This window comes from Terrapene carolina, unplaced genomic scaffold (genome assembly GCF_002925995.2).
Source record: "Terrapene carolina triunguis isolate 2854851 unplaced genomic scaffold, T_m_triunguis-2.0 Scaffold228, whole genome shotgun sequence".
Taxonomy (NCBI): domain Eukaryota; kingdom Metazoa; phylum Chordata; order Testudines; family Emydidae; genus Terrapene; species Terrapene triunguis.
In genome coordinates this window covers 1,283,876-1,299,673 of record NW_020664579.1, presented here as the reverse complement: position 1 = coordinate 1,299,673, position 15,798 = coordinate 1,283,876, and the positions used below count along the sequence as shown (strand labels likewise).

Below are 15,798 nucleotides of genomic sequence, written 5' to 3'. Positions count from 1 at the left end.
GCAGGCGGGGAGGTGACGTGGGAGGCGGGCAGACGAGCGGGGTGAGGTGACGAATGGGGAGGCGAATGGCAGACGGGGCAAGGAGCCCCCCTACCAGAACCGCCCCCTCCCCCCAGTGCCTCCTGCCCACCGGTGGGCCTCGCCCATCAGTGCCTCCCGCTCCCTCTCAGCACCTACCGCCTGCTGTGGATCAGATATTTCATGGCGTCAAGAGGTGCTGGGGGGGAGGTGGGAGGAGCGAGGGTGCAGCGTGCTCAGGGGAGAGGGTGGAACTGGACGGGGAAGAGGCGGGGCGGGAAGAGGCAGGGCGGTGGTGGGAAGAGGCGGGGTGAGGGTAGGGCCTTGGGGGAAGGGGTGCTGTGTGGGGGAAGGCCTGGGTGGAGCACCCCCTGGCAGATAGGCACTGAGTTTCTAATGTCCCGGGCCCCGCAGCCTCCTGGGGTTGGCCCTGAGGCCAAGACTGTATCAGGGTTCAAAAAAGAGCTAGATAAGTTCTTGGAAGATCGGGTCCATCAATAGCTATTAGGATGGGCAGGGATGGTGTCCCTAGCCTCTGTTTGCCAGAAGCTGGGAATGGGTGACGGGATGGATCACTTGATTACCTGCTCTGTTCATTCCCTCTGGGGCACCTGACATTGGCCACTGTCAGTAGACAGGATACTGAGCTAGATGGACCTTTGGTCTGACCCAGCATGGCTGCTCTTATGTTCTTAGGGTTTGTTTACAACGTAGAAAGTTCAGCCAGATCTATTTTTTCTTTTCAAAGGAACCGTAAAGTTGCCTTGAACCTGTATGTCAGGGGTGAGGAACGTTTTTTCTATCAGGGGCCACTGACCCACAGAAAAAAAATAAGTCACAGGCCACACACAGCCCCGTGAGGGAGGGGGAGCGCAGAGGCTCGGGGCTTCCCCCCACAGCGGGACGAGCCAGCACTCATACCTTCAGACCCACAGGGGGGTACGGAGGCTCAGGCCTTCCCCTGGGTTGGGGCCAGAAATCAGGGTTCAGGGTGTGGGAGGGGGCTCCGGGCTGGGGCAGGGTGTTGGGGTGTAGGAGGGGATGAGGGCTCCAGCTGGGGGTGTGGGCTCTGGGGTGGGGCTGGGAATGAGGGGTTTGGTGTGCAGGAGTGGGCTCCAGGCTGGGGTTGAGGGGTTTAGAATGTGGGAGCGGGCTCACGGCTGGGGCAGGAGGTTGGGGTGCTGGTGGCAGTGTGGGGTCTGGAAGGGAGTTAGGGTGCGGGATGGGGTTCCCACCTGGGGCAGGGAGCTTGGGGTGGCTCCCTGCCTGCCCCAGCTCCGCGCTGCTCCCAGAAGTGGCTGGCCTGTCCAGCCCCTAGGCGAAGGCGTGACCAGGCAGCTCTGCGGAGCCGGCGCTGGAGGCGGGGGCATCACACAGAGCTTCCCAGGACCCAGAGACATGCTGACTGCTTCCGGGACTTGCTGGTTGCTTCTGGAACTTGTGCGGAGCCGACCGGACTTTTAACAGCCTGGCAACCCTAGCTTCCCCCCCGCAGAATGAGACAGCGCTCATGGCTCCAGCCCTGCAGAGGGGTGCCGAGGCTCAGGGCTTCCAGCCCACGGCGCGGAGACTTACCGTGGACCATAGGTTCCCCACCCCTGCTGTACATAATGGAGGCAATGCAGCTGCCATTCCAGCCTCTTGCCTGCTTTAAAAACTAGGTTAATACAATGTATAAAGAACGAGACTTTTTAGCCAAGCAAAAGTGGTCTCAAGTTAGGATACATCAAGCTGGAAAAAATGTTCCCTTCAGCGCTCTGGGACATGAACATCAGGCTAAACAGTGAAACATGTAATAGCTACTCTAGTCCAGTACACAGTGTTTTCTTGCTTTACCTGTACTTAAACAGAAGGAAGAAAAAAGGACACAGTCTGATATCAGGCAACTTTTCATTTTATTTCTTATAAAATATATTTTATATTGCTGCTGTAAAAATTACATTTCACATTTTTATTTTATTACAATAAAAATAATACTTGGAAGACAGCTGAAAAAAGCTCCAATGAGAGAAATTCACTGATACGGCATATCCCCGTTAAGCTGAATAGCATGCCAAAGAGCAGCTATTGGTGACAAATGTCCCATCCTTTCCACACTTTCTCATATCCCATAACTCCACAAAGAACCAAGTTACACCCTACCCTAGCTTTGTGTATCTACCTGAAGACTTCCCATTACTTTAATCCAGTGGAGGTGTAGAGTGACAAAATGGGGCGGGGGAGTCACCAGGTGCTGAACTTCACACAACACAACTGCTTTGCTTCTTTTAGAGGTCCAATATCCCATCCACAATGAAGGGTCACAACGTGTAGGCTGGACACACTCCAGTTAATGCCTAGCAGAAAGGTTCCTATGTACATACATATACATGCACAAAAAGACAATCAGACCAAACAGAGGCATATGGGAGGTGTTTCTTAGCTGAATTCACAGGTCAGGGCTACCTAATGTTTGGAGGTTGAGGGGGACTTGCTTAAGATTAGAAAAGCTCTAAAGCATGGAGTCTATGCATATATAAGAGTGACAGAAGGAAAAGTAGAGTCTACCAAGTGTGGTTGGAAGCAAGTTAGAAAATTAGGCTGAGAAAAGTGAAGAAAAAACAAAAACTTTTAAAAATCTTGCTGTGTCATTTCTGCCAACAAATAAAAAAAGTGTAATCAAATAAAATTTAAAAAATACCTGCACCAGCTGTTCCAACAAAAAACCACCCACATATAAAACAACCACCATATGGTTAAGAACTATTTTGTCCAGTTAAATCTGTACCGCAAAAGCCCTCAAAATGAAGTGTAAGAATCCCCCATCCCCTTTCAAATCTTTTAAAAAACACTGATAAAAAGATCTTATATAGGAATATTTTGTATTATTATTAAGTGCTCTTCATTTTGGAATCAGGCATTGCAAGATGGTTATGTGTATAAACAAAGGTGCTGCAAGATAGGGGGAAAAAAAGCCAGTGGACAGTATTTAGTGTGTGTTAGTGGTGTAATACTTCTCTCCTGCCTACCTTCCTCCCATCCCACACACGCCTGTGATACCATGGCAATAGCAGATAAATTCTGCATTCCTCTCTGTCCTAAGAGTTTGTGCCGCTTAGCGAGGTTATACTGTATACCACATGATTCTGTAGGTGACTGCTTATTCCAAAGTCATTTACACGTTTTTTAAAAATCACATTTAACAAAAGCAAAATGTTATTTTTTTTTTCAAAACCCAATCTTCTGTCAGCAAAACAATTATCCTTGAAATAAACATATATATAACACATACAAATGTTTGGGTTGAGGACTCTGGATTGTTCAATGCTACAATGCCAGTTATTGAGGGGTGAACCTTAAAGAGGCTCATAGGATTGGTTTGATCAGCACCCGTGAGTCTGGATGCTTATTTTAATTTCCTGAGTGACCCAGATTGACCTTATGAACTGCAGGGTCCTAAGCAAGAGAAGGGCCCAACAGTCCCAGAGAAAGCGAGCGAAGGGTGGGCAGGGTGAGTTGTGTCCTGTTCCTCCAATCTCAGGGCTGGAGAGAGAGAGAGGAGACTACAATCAGTAAACTGCTAAGATGGCTTTATTTGAAGTCTGCAAATTGTTCTAAAAAGGTCATAAAATAGGCTCTCCAATAAGATTTCTGGACCTCTCCACTTCCTGAGAGACACGACAGTCCAGTGATTAAGGTGCTAGGCTGTAACTCAAAAGACTTGGGGGTTCAATTCCTTACTACGCCTCCCATGAGGTAGGGGCTTCTGAAAAATCCCAGTAGGTGCCTATGTCTGGATCTTTAGAAATCTGGTCCTTAGTCTCTCTGGATCAGATGTATGTAAGTGCCTAACTCCCAATGAAATCAATGGGAATTAGATGGTGTCATGGGGTGACTGGGCCCCTTTAAGGGGGAGCTGGTCTGCACCTGGGGTAACTGCCCTGGGCTGGGGCTGATCTGAGAAGTTCAGCAAAGAAGGTTTTAATGAACAGCTGGAGAGCTTGAGTGACCCAACTGGTTACACCTGGAGAGGGCGTGGCCAGATAGGGAGGAGAGGAACTTAGAGGAAATGCAGGGTGGAACTCCTCTTCGGGGGGGAAAGTCTGAAGAAGGACCTTGATATAGATCCCCCAAGTTGTCACACCCCATATCTGTACAATTTATAACTTCTGGTTGATACTACAAAGTTACTATAAAGTGGTTACCATGAAAAATGCTATATCACAAATGTTCCTCCAGCTATGCGTATCCACTATGGGCTAAGCAGGGCTGGATCACATCCTCTTAGTAGACCAGATACAACAGAAGGTCCTTAGAACTTAATAAGTGATAACGCCTTGGAACAGTGGGTGAGTTTAGGCCTAGGGGGAAAACAGTTTTACCCTACCTCTCTGAAGGAAGGAACGAGAAGTGGAGAACAGAAAGGTACCAAACAGAACAAAGATACCTAGGTGTTAATGCTAGACTTTAAAAAACACTGAAGTTGGGTAGGTCAGGAGAAGAGTGAGAGACACACAGGAAGTTTGGGAAGAAGGAAGGAAAGACATGGATCAGTCAAGGTGAAAGTACTAGTCGTTGAGCTGGGGAGAAGACTCCATGTTTCAGAACCCAACGGTCCACAGCAGAAGGACCTGGTTGGTCCCAGAGGCTCTGACGCCAGCCCAAAGAATGCCCTGGTGAAGAAACTGAGGCAGGGAAATGAGCATAGTTTTTTTTATTTTTGTATGGATCTGTGTATTTCTTGTATGATTCAGTAAAGAGCAGCAGCGTTCGAGAACTCTGCGCAAAGTGTCTATTATATGTCACAACTACTATGCGTCCCCTGAGAGGGTTGAACGGTAACCCAGAAGGCTCACACTTTTGGTGCGGTTTTGGGAAGCAGGGTGTTTACGCTACAAGGGGAGTCTGTGGTGTCTCAGCATTGGTTCCAGGCGCTGGGTAGTGGATGGCGAGGTCACAGCTCTCCGGAGGGAGTGTTAGAGGATCTGTGCTCCAAGAGTATGCGTAGGGAATCTCAAGATTGGAACAGTGCCTGGGCTCTGTTCAGACTCTGGAGGCTTAAAACACATCTGGGGATCAAGAAGGTTGGATTTCTCCTCATAGCATCTGGTGAGGTGACCAGATTTGTGACGGGGGAAAGCGGAATAAACTGCAGGTGCCACGATTAACTACAGGCGCGGGCCCCCTAGGGAGGGGGGGCAGGACTTGAGGCCCTGCAGGTCAGTGTCCTGACAATAGGTCAGAGGACTAAAGGGAACTGAAAGAGACTGAAATCTCAAACTCATAAAGCTGGAAGTGAGTTGCTGTTACTGTTTCACTTGTTGTCACTCGGTGAAGAGACTGGAACTGAAGACCCCAGATGGGGCAGAAGACTTTTTGGTTCACTGTGTGTGTTTTAATACTGATGAAGGACATTAAGGACACATGGCCCAAAAGGGGTGGGACTCTAGAGGGAGGTAGCCAGAGGGCCAAGTACCCCACTACACGAGAGAGATGACTCCATCACAAGAGGGTTCTCCAGGACAGATAGACGACAACGCCATAAGGGAGTGCTCTGGGATGGGGAGCCCCATAACAGGCATCTAGCACATTTAGAAATCTGGCTCTCTGTGTCTCAATTCTTTACCTATAAAATAGGAACACTAGCACTACCCTACCTCACAGAGGTGTTGTGAGAAAAAAATACATTAAAGTTTATGAGGTGCTCAGATACTACAGTAATGAGAGATGAAAACCTTAAACAGCAGAGCCAGGAATAAGAGATGAGGCATTTCTCTGGTACCAGAACTGGGAATGAAAAACAACTAATAAAATCAGAATCTGAACTTTTGGGGCCTCAAAAAAGACTTCTATTTGAACTGCAGGCGATGGTTCTAGTCAGTTTTACTTTAACCTTCCATAACTCGAGTGCAAAAAACACAGTAGCACTTGCATGCAAGTAAGCAGCATCCAACATCAAGAGTTCAAACTGGGAGACAAGAGGTTTCCTTTCATAATTTTATCAGTGGGCACAGGTGTCAGCCTTAAAGGAAAACTGCAGTGTAACCCAAAAGATAGCTCTTAAATGCAGTGGTTAAACTATGTATCCAATTCCGCAGCCCTTTCTCATGTGAGTAGTCCCACTGCAGTGCTGAGGTACCTGGGAGTACTCATACAAGCACTGCAAGAGTAGGCCCCTAGTGCCTGAAATACAATAAAGACGGATTATTAATAAACCGAAAGGTGCATTGGCAGGTTAGGATTCAGCAAATTCAAGTCAAGTAAAAACACCTGGAAATTAGACTGTTTTGAAGGTTTGTGGGGTTTTTACATTGTTTTTGATTAATACAAGAAGTTGGTTAAAACCAACCATTAAATCAACTGAAACATTTAAAAATAAATAGAAAATATTTTCGAACGGCCCCATTTTCAACGATGTCCTGTCAGGGTTCAAGTAGTACTCTGGCTGCTGGGAAGCACAATTCTTCACCATGAAAATGGCAGCCCCGACTGACTTTCAACCAACATCAACCCCTTTCTCTGAATGGTACTTCTGAGGCAGAGCAACCACGATGTCTGAAATCTTTTGAAATGTCATTCCTTTACAGTATTTAGTCAAATATAATACCTCCCTGGGGCTTAATAACACCGGTTATGACAAATCACTGCAGTTTTCCTTTAAAGGTCACCTGTTCAGCAACTTGTCTGCTTTCATAATCCACATTTCTCACATTACACTAAGCCAGTGGATCTCAAACTGCTAGCTCTTTATGGTGGTCATCTGAGTAAGAGTCACAGTGGAGGGACTGAAGTGTAAGAGAGGGCCTCTTATGGACTCCTTCCTTCATAAAGTGTCTGAACCGCAGTCACTGAAGGACTCCCATTGTCTTCAATGGACTTTGCATCAGACCCACATGGACCCAGGTAGAGAACCTGACCCTATTGAATCAGACCTAGCTGATTCCATTGGCTCAGACCCCACTGGAGAACCAGTGGACTAGGTTAAAAAAAAAAAAACAAATGGGGAGACACACTCACTTTGTTCCTGCTTCCCATAGGCCAATTTGGCATCCACCAATTTAACAGCAAGCAGAAGACTGGGTTCTAAAACAATATACTGTATATATGTACAAAATTACAAAAAAAATACCAACAAGCACGCCCATATATAACCCCCTTTGACTGCACCACCTGCCCCTTTATCAACCAGGCTCACGTTGATCCGGGAGGAAACAACACCTTCCTGGTCACATGAATTGATTTTACAAAGAAAGTGTAGTCAATCATATGGTCCTTAAAAATACACCAGGCTTGTTTCTGCCTTGCCCATGGGTTGAGGTCTGCAGTTTATGGCCTATGATTATCAAAAACGCAGCAAAAAGTCCAATGACCCCCTTCCCACCCACTCCCATTAATACACAACCCTCAACTCTGACTGCAGCTGAGTTATGCACAACATGGACCACATGGCTGGTGTGTAGCTGCCATTTTGTATTTACAAACAAAACAGACTTCACAGCACCAGGATTCTCTGCACAACAGAGTGTAGCACTTGAATGGCTTTAGTGACAGGGGCATTCCTTGCCCCGTTAAGAGAAACCATGGCTCCTCAGCGACTATGCCAGAGCACTTTTGTGACACCCACTGAGTTCAACATGATCAAAATGGCACACTCTGGGGGCAGTGTCCCAGTCAACCCTCACTGCTACCATCGCATACCGTACTGGGTTCAATGATGGAAACAACCACTGACTCCCCAAGACACAAAATGGGGACGTATAGAACAAAATTCTTTGCCTTTGTGCTCCAAGGCCACACAGTGAGATGGACGGAGACACTGACATTAGCATCCTGGTCGCCAGGGTCCTGTCCATGCAGGGCCAAACTTCCACAGGACAGCTCACTGTGCCATGGGATGCACTCTGCTGCTCCTCACAGCAGCTGCAATGTGTGTGCTGGTATTGTGGCTGGACTGCACTTGCTGCCAAGTGGCTTTTCACAGCTCAGACAGTAGATTGGGCACTTCCTACATGTGGCTGATCAGTCATGAGAGCAAAGACCAAAAACAATAACAATTGGACCGGACTGCTGGTGGTGAATTAAATGGTGCTCTTCTCCAAAATCAGAGGGGCCTCTGGAACCTTTGATCTTTCCCTCCAGCTCTCCCAACCCCTCCCCCCGCAATTCCAGAAAGACTCCTCGGGCTTGATTCTTCTCTTATTTAAACCTGTGCAAGTCAGGAGTAACTCCCCTGAAGTTACACTGCTATAAGTGAGAATCAGGCAAACAGGGACAAATTCTACCCCATGAGGACGGTAAACTGTACACAAAGACAGATCATCAAAACAGAAACATTTGAATCATGTAAAGAGAATATGAATTTTTAAAAAATTAAAGCCAGAAAGCTGGGTTCAGACATCTTTCACAATTCAGAATTTCATAACATACCTATCTATGATGCTCATTCAGCAAATGACATAAGCACGTGCTTATCTTTAAGCATGCAAGTAATCCCAACTCCTTCAGCATGTACTTTAGTCCCACTGATTTCAACAGAATGTAAAAATGTATGTAAGCATTTTGCTGAACTGGGGCCTAAATTTTTGTGTGTCCATCCTTTTTAGTCCTCTTGGGTTAACAATATTGATCCTGCCAACTTTGCAGAAAGCTACATCAGGTTTCAAAATAAAAACCCATTCCCTGTAGTTTAAAGAGACACCGTTAGACCCAAAATTTCTGTTTTTCAAAGAAATAAGCTGTTTTCATGAATCTAAGATAAACAAAAAAAATAGTTTCGTTTAAAAAAAAATTTTTCAATTAAAAGATAAAAATATATGTAGATGTATATTTTAAGATTTCAACATTGCTGATGCAGCTGTATCAGAACACATAAAAACCAGGAAGTGAAACTGACCAGAGACATAGCAAGTCCAGCTTTACTGTCAGAGCGGAGAGCTGTAAAAAGTAAACACAGTATCATTGGTAAAAAGCAAAGGAAAGAACTTTAAATTCCTCCCAGTCCAATAATTTAAGGTGTTACTAGTAAAGCATGAACATCATTTTCCTTTTTTAAACTATGATGGTTATTCTGACCGTGTCCCTTTAAACAACAGCAGACTTCGAGCTTTCTAGCCAGTCAAGTAACAGAGAGAGATGATCCTCACCTCCTTATCCCAGCTACTGACCTGAAAGTTCATTAGACTTTACTGTTGAGCTGGGAGATCAGTAAAAAGTTCTTTGGTCCCTGGACTACCAAATAACAAGTCTCCTGTGAACACCAAGCAACCAGCTCTCTTTCTTTCCCTCCCTATGTTTACTATAAAATGGGAGTTTAGTTTTGTTTTTAAAAACATTTGTAAAAAACCCACAGAAAGTGTAAAAAATTAATAAATCCAGCTGACATACAATATACAGAACTTGGAATTTACATGCAGCTCTTGAGATCTCTGCTGAAGCCACAGGAGATGGATACCTCCAAGTTTGCTGTGCCCTGGTTGCAGCAATGACCAACTTTGGGTGCTCTCGGCTGAGAGAGAGAGAAATTCAATACTCCTGAAACGTTCATGTGCTCAGTCCAGGAATCGCTGGCAGGCCTTTTTCCACCGGCAAGCCGTGCACCACTGATCTCGGTGCTCAATTCCATACACTTTACGGCATTTCTTGGCTTCGCCACGGACTTTTCTGCAGCGTAACAAAAATAACCCAGACGGTGACATGGTTATTAAAGCGTTACAGAGCTCAGGGGAGAAAAGAGCATGTGCGACGCAATGCAAGGTTGAGCTAAACCTGAGGAGGAAGCCCCAGTGTGAACAAAGCATTAGACATTCACAGTAGACAGCAATCCTGCAATAGCAGAGGGATGGACTGAACCCACTGTACGATCTCTTTCCTATGGGGCAGCTTCTAGAATTCTAAGGGCTTGTCTGCACTTGAAATGTTACAACACCGCAGCTGCACCTACACTGCTAGAGCACTTCAGTGTAGACACCACATATGCTGGCAGGAGGGAACCTCCCGTAGGTGTAGGTAATCCACCTCCCTGAGAGGCAGTAGCTAGGTCGACGCAAGAATTCTTCTGTTGACCTAGCACTGCCTACACTGGGGGTTAGGTCAGCTTAACTGTGGCTACGTCTACACTTGCAGATGTAGAGCACTGGGAGTTGAACCAGCCCTCTGAGACAGCAGCAGGGAAAGCGCTGCTGGGTGTTCACACTGCGCTCGTTGTGACTGTGGAGCATGTCCACATTAGCAGTTCTTGCAATGCCACAGAGAGCAGTGCATTGTGGTAGCTATCCCAGTGTGCAAGTGGCTGCAGCGTGCTTTGGAAAGGGTTTGCAAAGCATGGGGGGCAGCATGTGTCAGCATGCTATCTTGTAAGTTCAGACAGTGGCAGGGGGAAGGGGGAAGCCTGACATCGACCCCCACCCCCCGCCCCTCTCTCACACACACATACGCACGCACGCCTCTGCGGCAGGAGCATTCCACAGTAATGGTTTGCTTTTTGTCCCGGAGCAGACAAGCATGCCGGCTGTCAGAAACGGAGCTTTGAAAGGGAATATCCGCATTCCTGCAGCCGAGTTCAAAACAATGACCTGAGTGGCCACTTGACTTCAGGGGATTATGGGACGTTTCCAGAGGCCAATCACAGTGCAGTAATGCAACATGTCATCCACACTGACACCCTGGCACTCAAGCCTGGGAGCAGCAAGCTCTATGCTTCTCGTGGAGGTGTATTACCAGGAGTGCTCCAGCCGTGGGGTCCGGGCACTCTACGTGCCTTGCCAGTGTGGACACCTCAGGAGTTAGGGCGCCCGGGGCTGATTTAATGCGCTCTAACTTGCAAGTGTAAACAAGGCCTGAGTCTCTCAAGGGTGTGGATTTTTCACACCCCTGAGTGACGTAGCTGGGTTGACCTAACTTTTTGCTGTAGACCAGACTTACGTCAAAGTCCAAGGAAAGTGGAAATTCAAACCAAAGGGTTTCCTTCTTTTCAGCAATACTAGTCATCTCCATAGCACCATTATTAGAATTCTAATACAGAGGAAGGCTGGTCTTATTGTTAAGGTACCGGACTGAGATTCATGAGATTGAGGGTCAATTCCCAGCTCTGCCACAGACTCCATGTGTGATCCATGGCAAACCACTTGATCTGTGTTATGAATTCCCCATTTATAAAATGGGGATAACACCACTTCCTTTCTCCCACACTTTATTTCTCTTGTCTATTTAAATCATAAGCTCTTTCGGGCAGGGATTGTCTCTTACTATGTGTATTATAGACAGTGCCTATGTATAATAGGGGTCTTCACTGATCTTAGTTGGGGCAATAATTCAAATACATAATAATACCCGCTTTCATTCTGACGAGTCACAAAGCAGCAGACAAACTTCATATACCTCTACCCCGATATAACATGAATTCGGATATAACGCGGTAAAGCAGCGCTCCGGGGGGGCGGGGCTGCGCACTCCAGCGGATCAAAGCAAGTTCGATATAACACGGTTTCACCTATAACGCGGTAAGATTTTTTGGCTCCCGAGGACAGCGTTATATCGGGGTAAAGGTGTACAGGGTTCAGTCATCCACCATTGAAATGCAGTCACCTCTGGGGTGGAGTGTGGCAGCTACTCTGTACCAGCAGTGCTACACAAGAGTTTTTAGGAGGAGAAATGAAGAACAGTGTCCCCAGTTATTAAGTATTTAGGCAAAGCTATTACATGCAGACAACAAAGAGGAAGAAGTTGCCAAGTGTACAACAGCTTGCTGGATTGAAGGGACACACTGGAACAGATATGAGCCTGACATAAATTAGCAGGGTGGGAAAGTCTGATGGCTTCACCTGAAGGCTAGTCTCCAGAAATCGGAGAACCAAAGCATGATACAGTGGAGGTCCGTTATTTATATACTGCCACACATAGCTTCATGCCAGAGCTGGGGCTGGCAGAAAGTACGTCGTCATTTCCCTTTTTTAAACAGGAACAAGATGGAAGGGGGCAGAGGACAGCAACTGACCCCTCAGGTTTGGGGGCCCAGAGCAACAGGAGCCTTCTGGGACGGGGATAGGAGATACTGAGGCTACTGCAGGAGATTCTCACACAGCTTTTGAAATATGGACGGGTCAGCTCTGGGCTTTGCTGAGGAAGGCCCCAGGGTAATCCTGGACTAGGCAGGAATGCACCTGGTCCCTGAACGGGTGAAGGCTTCTTGAGGTTCTCTCAGGAACATGGGGCAATTCCCCTGCAGGGCACTAACCTACTCAGGGGACCACGAGTGTAGATCCCTGCCCAACGTAGAGTTATGCTGGTGTGACAGCACCAGGCCTATCACCTGGATGCACATTAGACATGTGTGGGCTACTCCGTTAATGTCTTGTACAAGGCTAAAAAGGTTGGGTTGAAGAGACCTATTCAGGCAGAAGCCCCAGCAAGGAGGCTATGCAGGCTGGAAGGGTGATGAGGCTTTAACCAATACAAAATAGCCACAGGAGAAGATTATAAGCCTCTAAAACATTCCCATCAACATCTCACCATCCTAGATCACCCAGTCCCCGAGGATCGATGATTTCTACAGTGCCCAAAAGCATGCTGGGCACATCAGAGGAACATATCAAAAGACAAGGTGCTGATGCCAGTTTCCAAGCTAGCCGGGGACACGACACAGGAAGGACAAGGTCTGTAGTGAGGTCACGGGATGACCCAGTTTGGGTACGTGCACATCTGGAGGTTTCATTACCTATCATTCTTATCATTTTAATTCACGCTTCTTGTAAGCCAGGTGGTCAAGAGAGTTCAAAGGGAGGCTCCCGAGCCAGGAGAGGCTGGTGGCTTGGTTAACAGGGATTGGCAGGGGTTGCATTAGGAAATACAAGGCTGTCCTCCTGTGCAGAGCGGAGGAGATAGAAGGAAACTTGGTAGGAGACAAGGCCAGAGATCTGGGCCAGGACAGAAGTGAGTCAATAATAGTTGGCCCCTGGACAGCACTTTCTCTCTGGGGATATCAAAGAACTCTGAGGACATTATTTGTGTTACCGCAGCTACTCATGGAGCAGCACCCCACAGTGCAAGGCGCTGTACAAACACAGAACAAAGATGGCCGCTGCCACAAACAGCTTAGCCTCACTAAGTTGCTGGGGAAAATATTATTATTATCCTCATTAGTTGGAGATGGGGAAACTGAGGCACAGAGCGGTTAAGTGATTTGCCCAGGATCACAGAGACTCTGTCGCACAGTTGGGAAGAGAACCCAGGTCGTCAGTCCCATGTTTCCCCCAAAAGGACAGTTACAACCATCTTTCATACCACCGAAAGACTTTCAAACAAGAAGTTTTTCCATCTAAAAACTCTCTTCACCTAAAGGCAACAAGGGATGTGGTTAAAAGGAGAGCCTCACTTGATACTTTTACATTCCAAATGCTTTAACTGCTTTTCCTTTTTTGTGTGTATCTTTAATAAAAGGTTAAAAGGATGTTTAAATGGTGTGTCTGCCGTGGTACTAAGTCTCTCTACCAAACTCCGAACCTTGTTTAACACTGTTTAATGTTGGTCAGTGACAGGGTCACGTTAACACCTTTGACTCTTTGGGCCCATACAGTCCACCTAAATTAATACAACACAATCACAGCAGCATCCTTCCTCCCTCACTGTCCCATCTGCAATGGTGTAACCACACCTGACTGTCCTTGTGCAGGATGTGGTATCTGCTCATTACTTCCTATGCTAACACTCTCTCTTCTCCAACAGTACCAGGGCAGCATGGTCCCCACCCTGCTTCCCCTCCCTGCAAACTCTTACCTGGTGCCACTGGGAGCCCTGGGAGGAGACGCGACGATCAGGTGTGACTTCAGCATTGGTGTTGGCTGTTGGTGTTCACTGAAGCTCAGTGATCTGCTTCGAACCTGCACATGAGAATCAATTCCAAATCTATGAGTCATCACACACATCAGACAGAGTTCGCTCGCTGCTGAGGAGGTCTGTCCAGTCAGACGGATCCAGCCCAGCCTCTGTACTCAATAGCCTCTGGAGACTGATTTTATTGCGTGCATAAAGCAGCACAGAGAACCGATATGTTCTTGCATAGCTCAACCACGGGGTGCCGTGTCCTCTGAGCCGGTGGCAATGCACAGATCTCCCCTCAGACAGCACATAAGCTTCAGGGAGTGACAAAGGCTAAACCAGGTTCTCTTTAAAACTCCCACTCCCTATGCCCTCTCACCCCACCCGATCACCCTTTCAAAGGTGCAATTAACCGTGTAAAGAAAAGAGAGCCAAGCAAGCAGGACTCACTGGGGAGAGAGAAGGGATGGTGGAGGTGGCAGCAGCCCAGCTGATGCTGGTGAATATGTGTGGTGACACCGGAATCTGAATTGATGGCAAGGCCTGTAGAAGGAAAGGGGAGCAAAGGTTAGTGGTTTAATGTTAACCCTTCAGAGGCAGTGTTGGTAACTGTAAGGACAGGGGAGCCAGGACTCCTGGGTTCCATCTGACTATCACTGGCTCACTGGGTGAATTGGCCAAACACCTTAACCCCCCGAGCCTCAATACCCCTCCTCCCTGACTTTTGCGCTCTTAACCATGCAGCCTGCATGTTCTCTTAATGGAGTTTTTAAAGGATGTTTCTTAGGTCAATTCCTTAACCTGGAACGATTTCACTAGGTCCCACCAGAACACCTTCTCCAGGACCCTTATAAGGTCTGCGGAAGAGGGCACCTGACCTGCCAGCCACAGGAGCTGTGGGATACCAGCCTTCAGAGCCCCTGCTCCAGCACAGACTCTGCGCTCCACTGGGCAGACACCTAGCACAGCTGCTGGCCTGCTACAGAGCCCAGAGGCAGAGTCCCCCACCCTTAGCAGGGCTACACCTTCAGTTCACTTCTCAGCATGCAGCCTCGGCACCCATATGCGCACAGCAACCCTCCTTACGATTATTTATTTGTACTATGGTAGTGCCCAGAGACCCCAGCCAAGATCAGGGCCTCATTATGGTAGGTACATACATACACATATACAGCAAAAAGCAACCCCAGCGCTGAAGACAGGCACTAAAGAGACAAGACAGAAGGGGAGGAGAGGAAATATTATCCTCATTGTACAGATGGGAACCAAGGCACGCAATTAGGGGTAAAATTCCCAAAAGTGATTTAGAAGCCTAAGTCCCATTTTTACGACAGACTTCGGCTCTGAACGCTAATGGAATTTAAACTCCCAAGTCATTTAGGCACCTTTGAAATTTTTACCCTTATATGACTTGCCCAAGGTCACACGGACTCTGTGGCAGAGTCTAGAACTGAGCCCTGATCTCCCCAGTCCCAGTCTAGTGCCTTGACTACAGGGCAACTCTTCCTCTCCAACCTTAACTGCTCTCTTTCTATGCAAGGGGTACTGCTCACGCACAGCGGACTGCTTTCTTTCCTTCCAAACAAGCTGCCCCAGGGCACTGAGAAACGTTTCCCCCTGAAGCGGATTTCTCCAAGGTAGTTACACACATTTCAATTTCAACCCCCAGCTGATTGGGCTGTGGGGCTAGTCAGAAAAATGTTACAAGATTCCCTGCCCCTCCCACATACCCCCATGTGTATTCCCCGCCCCCCTTACTTCAAACAACAGGATACATTTTTTTTTTCCCACACTTTCCACACAACCCAGTTTCCCTTCAGGCAGAGACCACGCCTGAAAGGTGAAAGTGACTGAAGACAGGGAGCTACAGTGGAAATGCTTATGCCGCCTTAGCTCCAGAACTTGTCCCCTCTGTAACACAGGGATATCCTGGGCTGTAAGGCCTGGTCTACACAGTTTTTCACCAGTATTACTTGGTTGGGTAGGGGG

General features: G+C 47.4%; 1 protein-coding gene across 3 annotated transcripts in view; it reads right to left on the bottom strand.

The window, feature by feature from the left end:
• Positions 1-1,947: 1,947 nt before the first annotated feature.
• The window catches only part of ZNF395 (zinc finger protein 395), a 36,039-nt gene continuing 22,188 nt past the window's right edge, over positions 1,948-15,798 (bottom strand). For all 3 annotated transcript variants that reach the window (XM_026656339.1, XM_026656338.2, XM_026656337.2), the window contains exons 7-9: positions 14,260-14,352; positions 13,768-13,871; positions 1,948-9,657 (exon numbers count right to left, since the gene is read on the bottom strand). In XM_026656339.1, the coding sequence (XP_026512124.1) occupies positions 9,546-9,657; positions 13,768-13,871; positions 14,260-14,352 (309 nt within the window). In that variant the 3' untranslated portion in view covers positions 1,948-9,545. The remainder of the gene's footprint in view (positions 9,658-13,767; positions 13,872-14,259; positions 14,353-15,798) is intronic.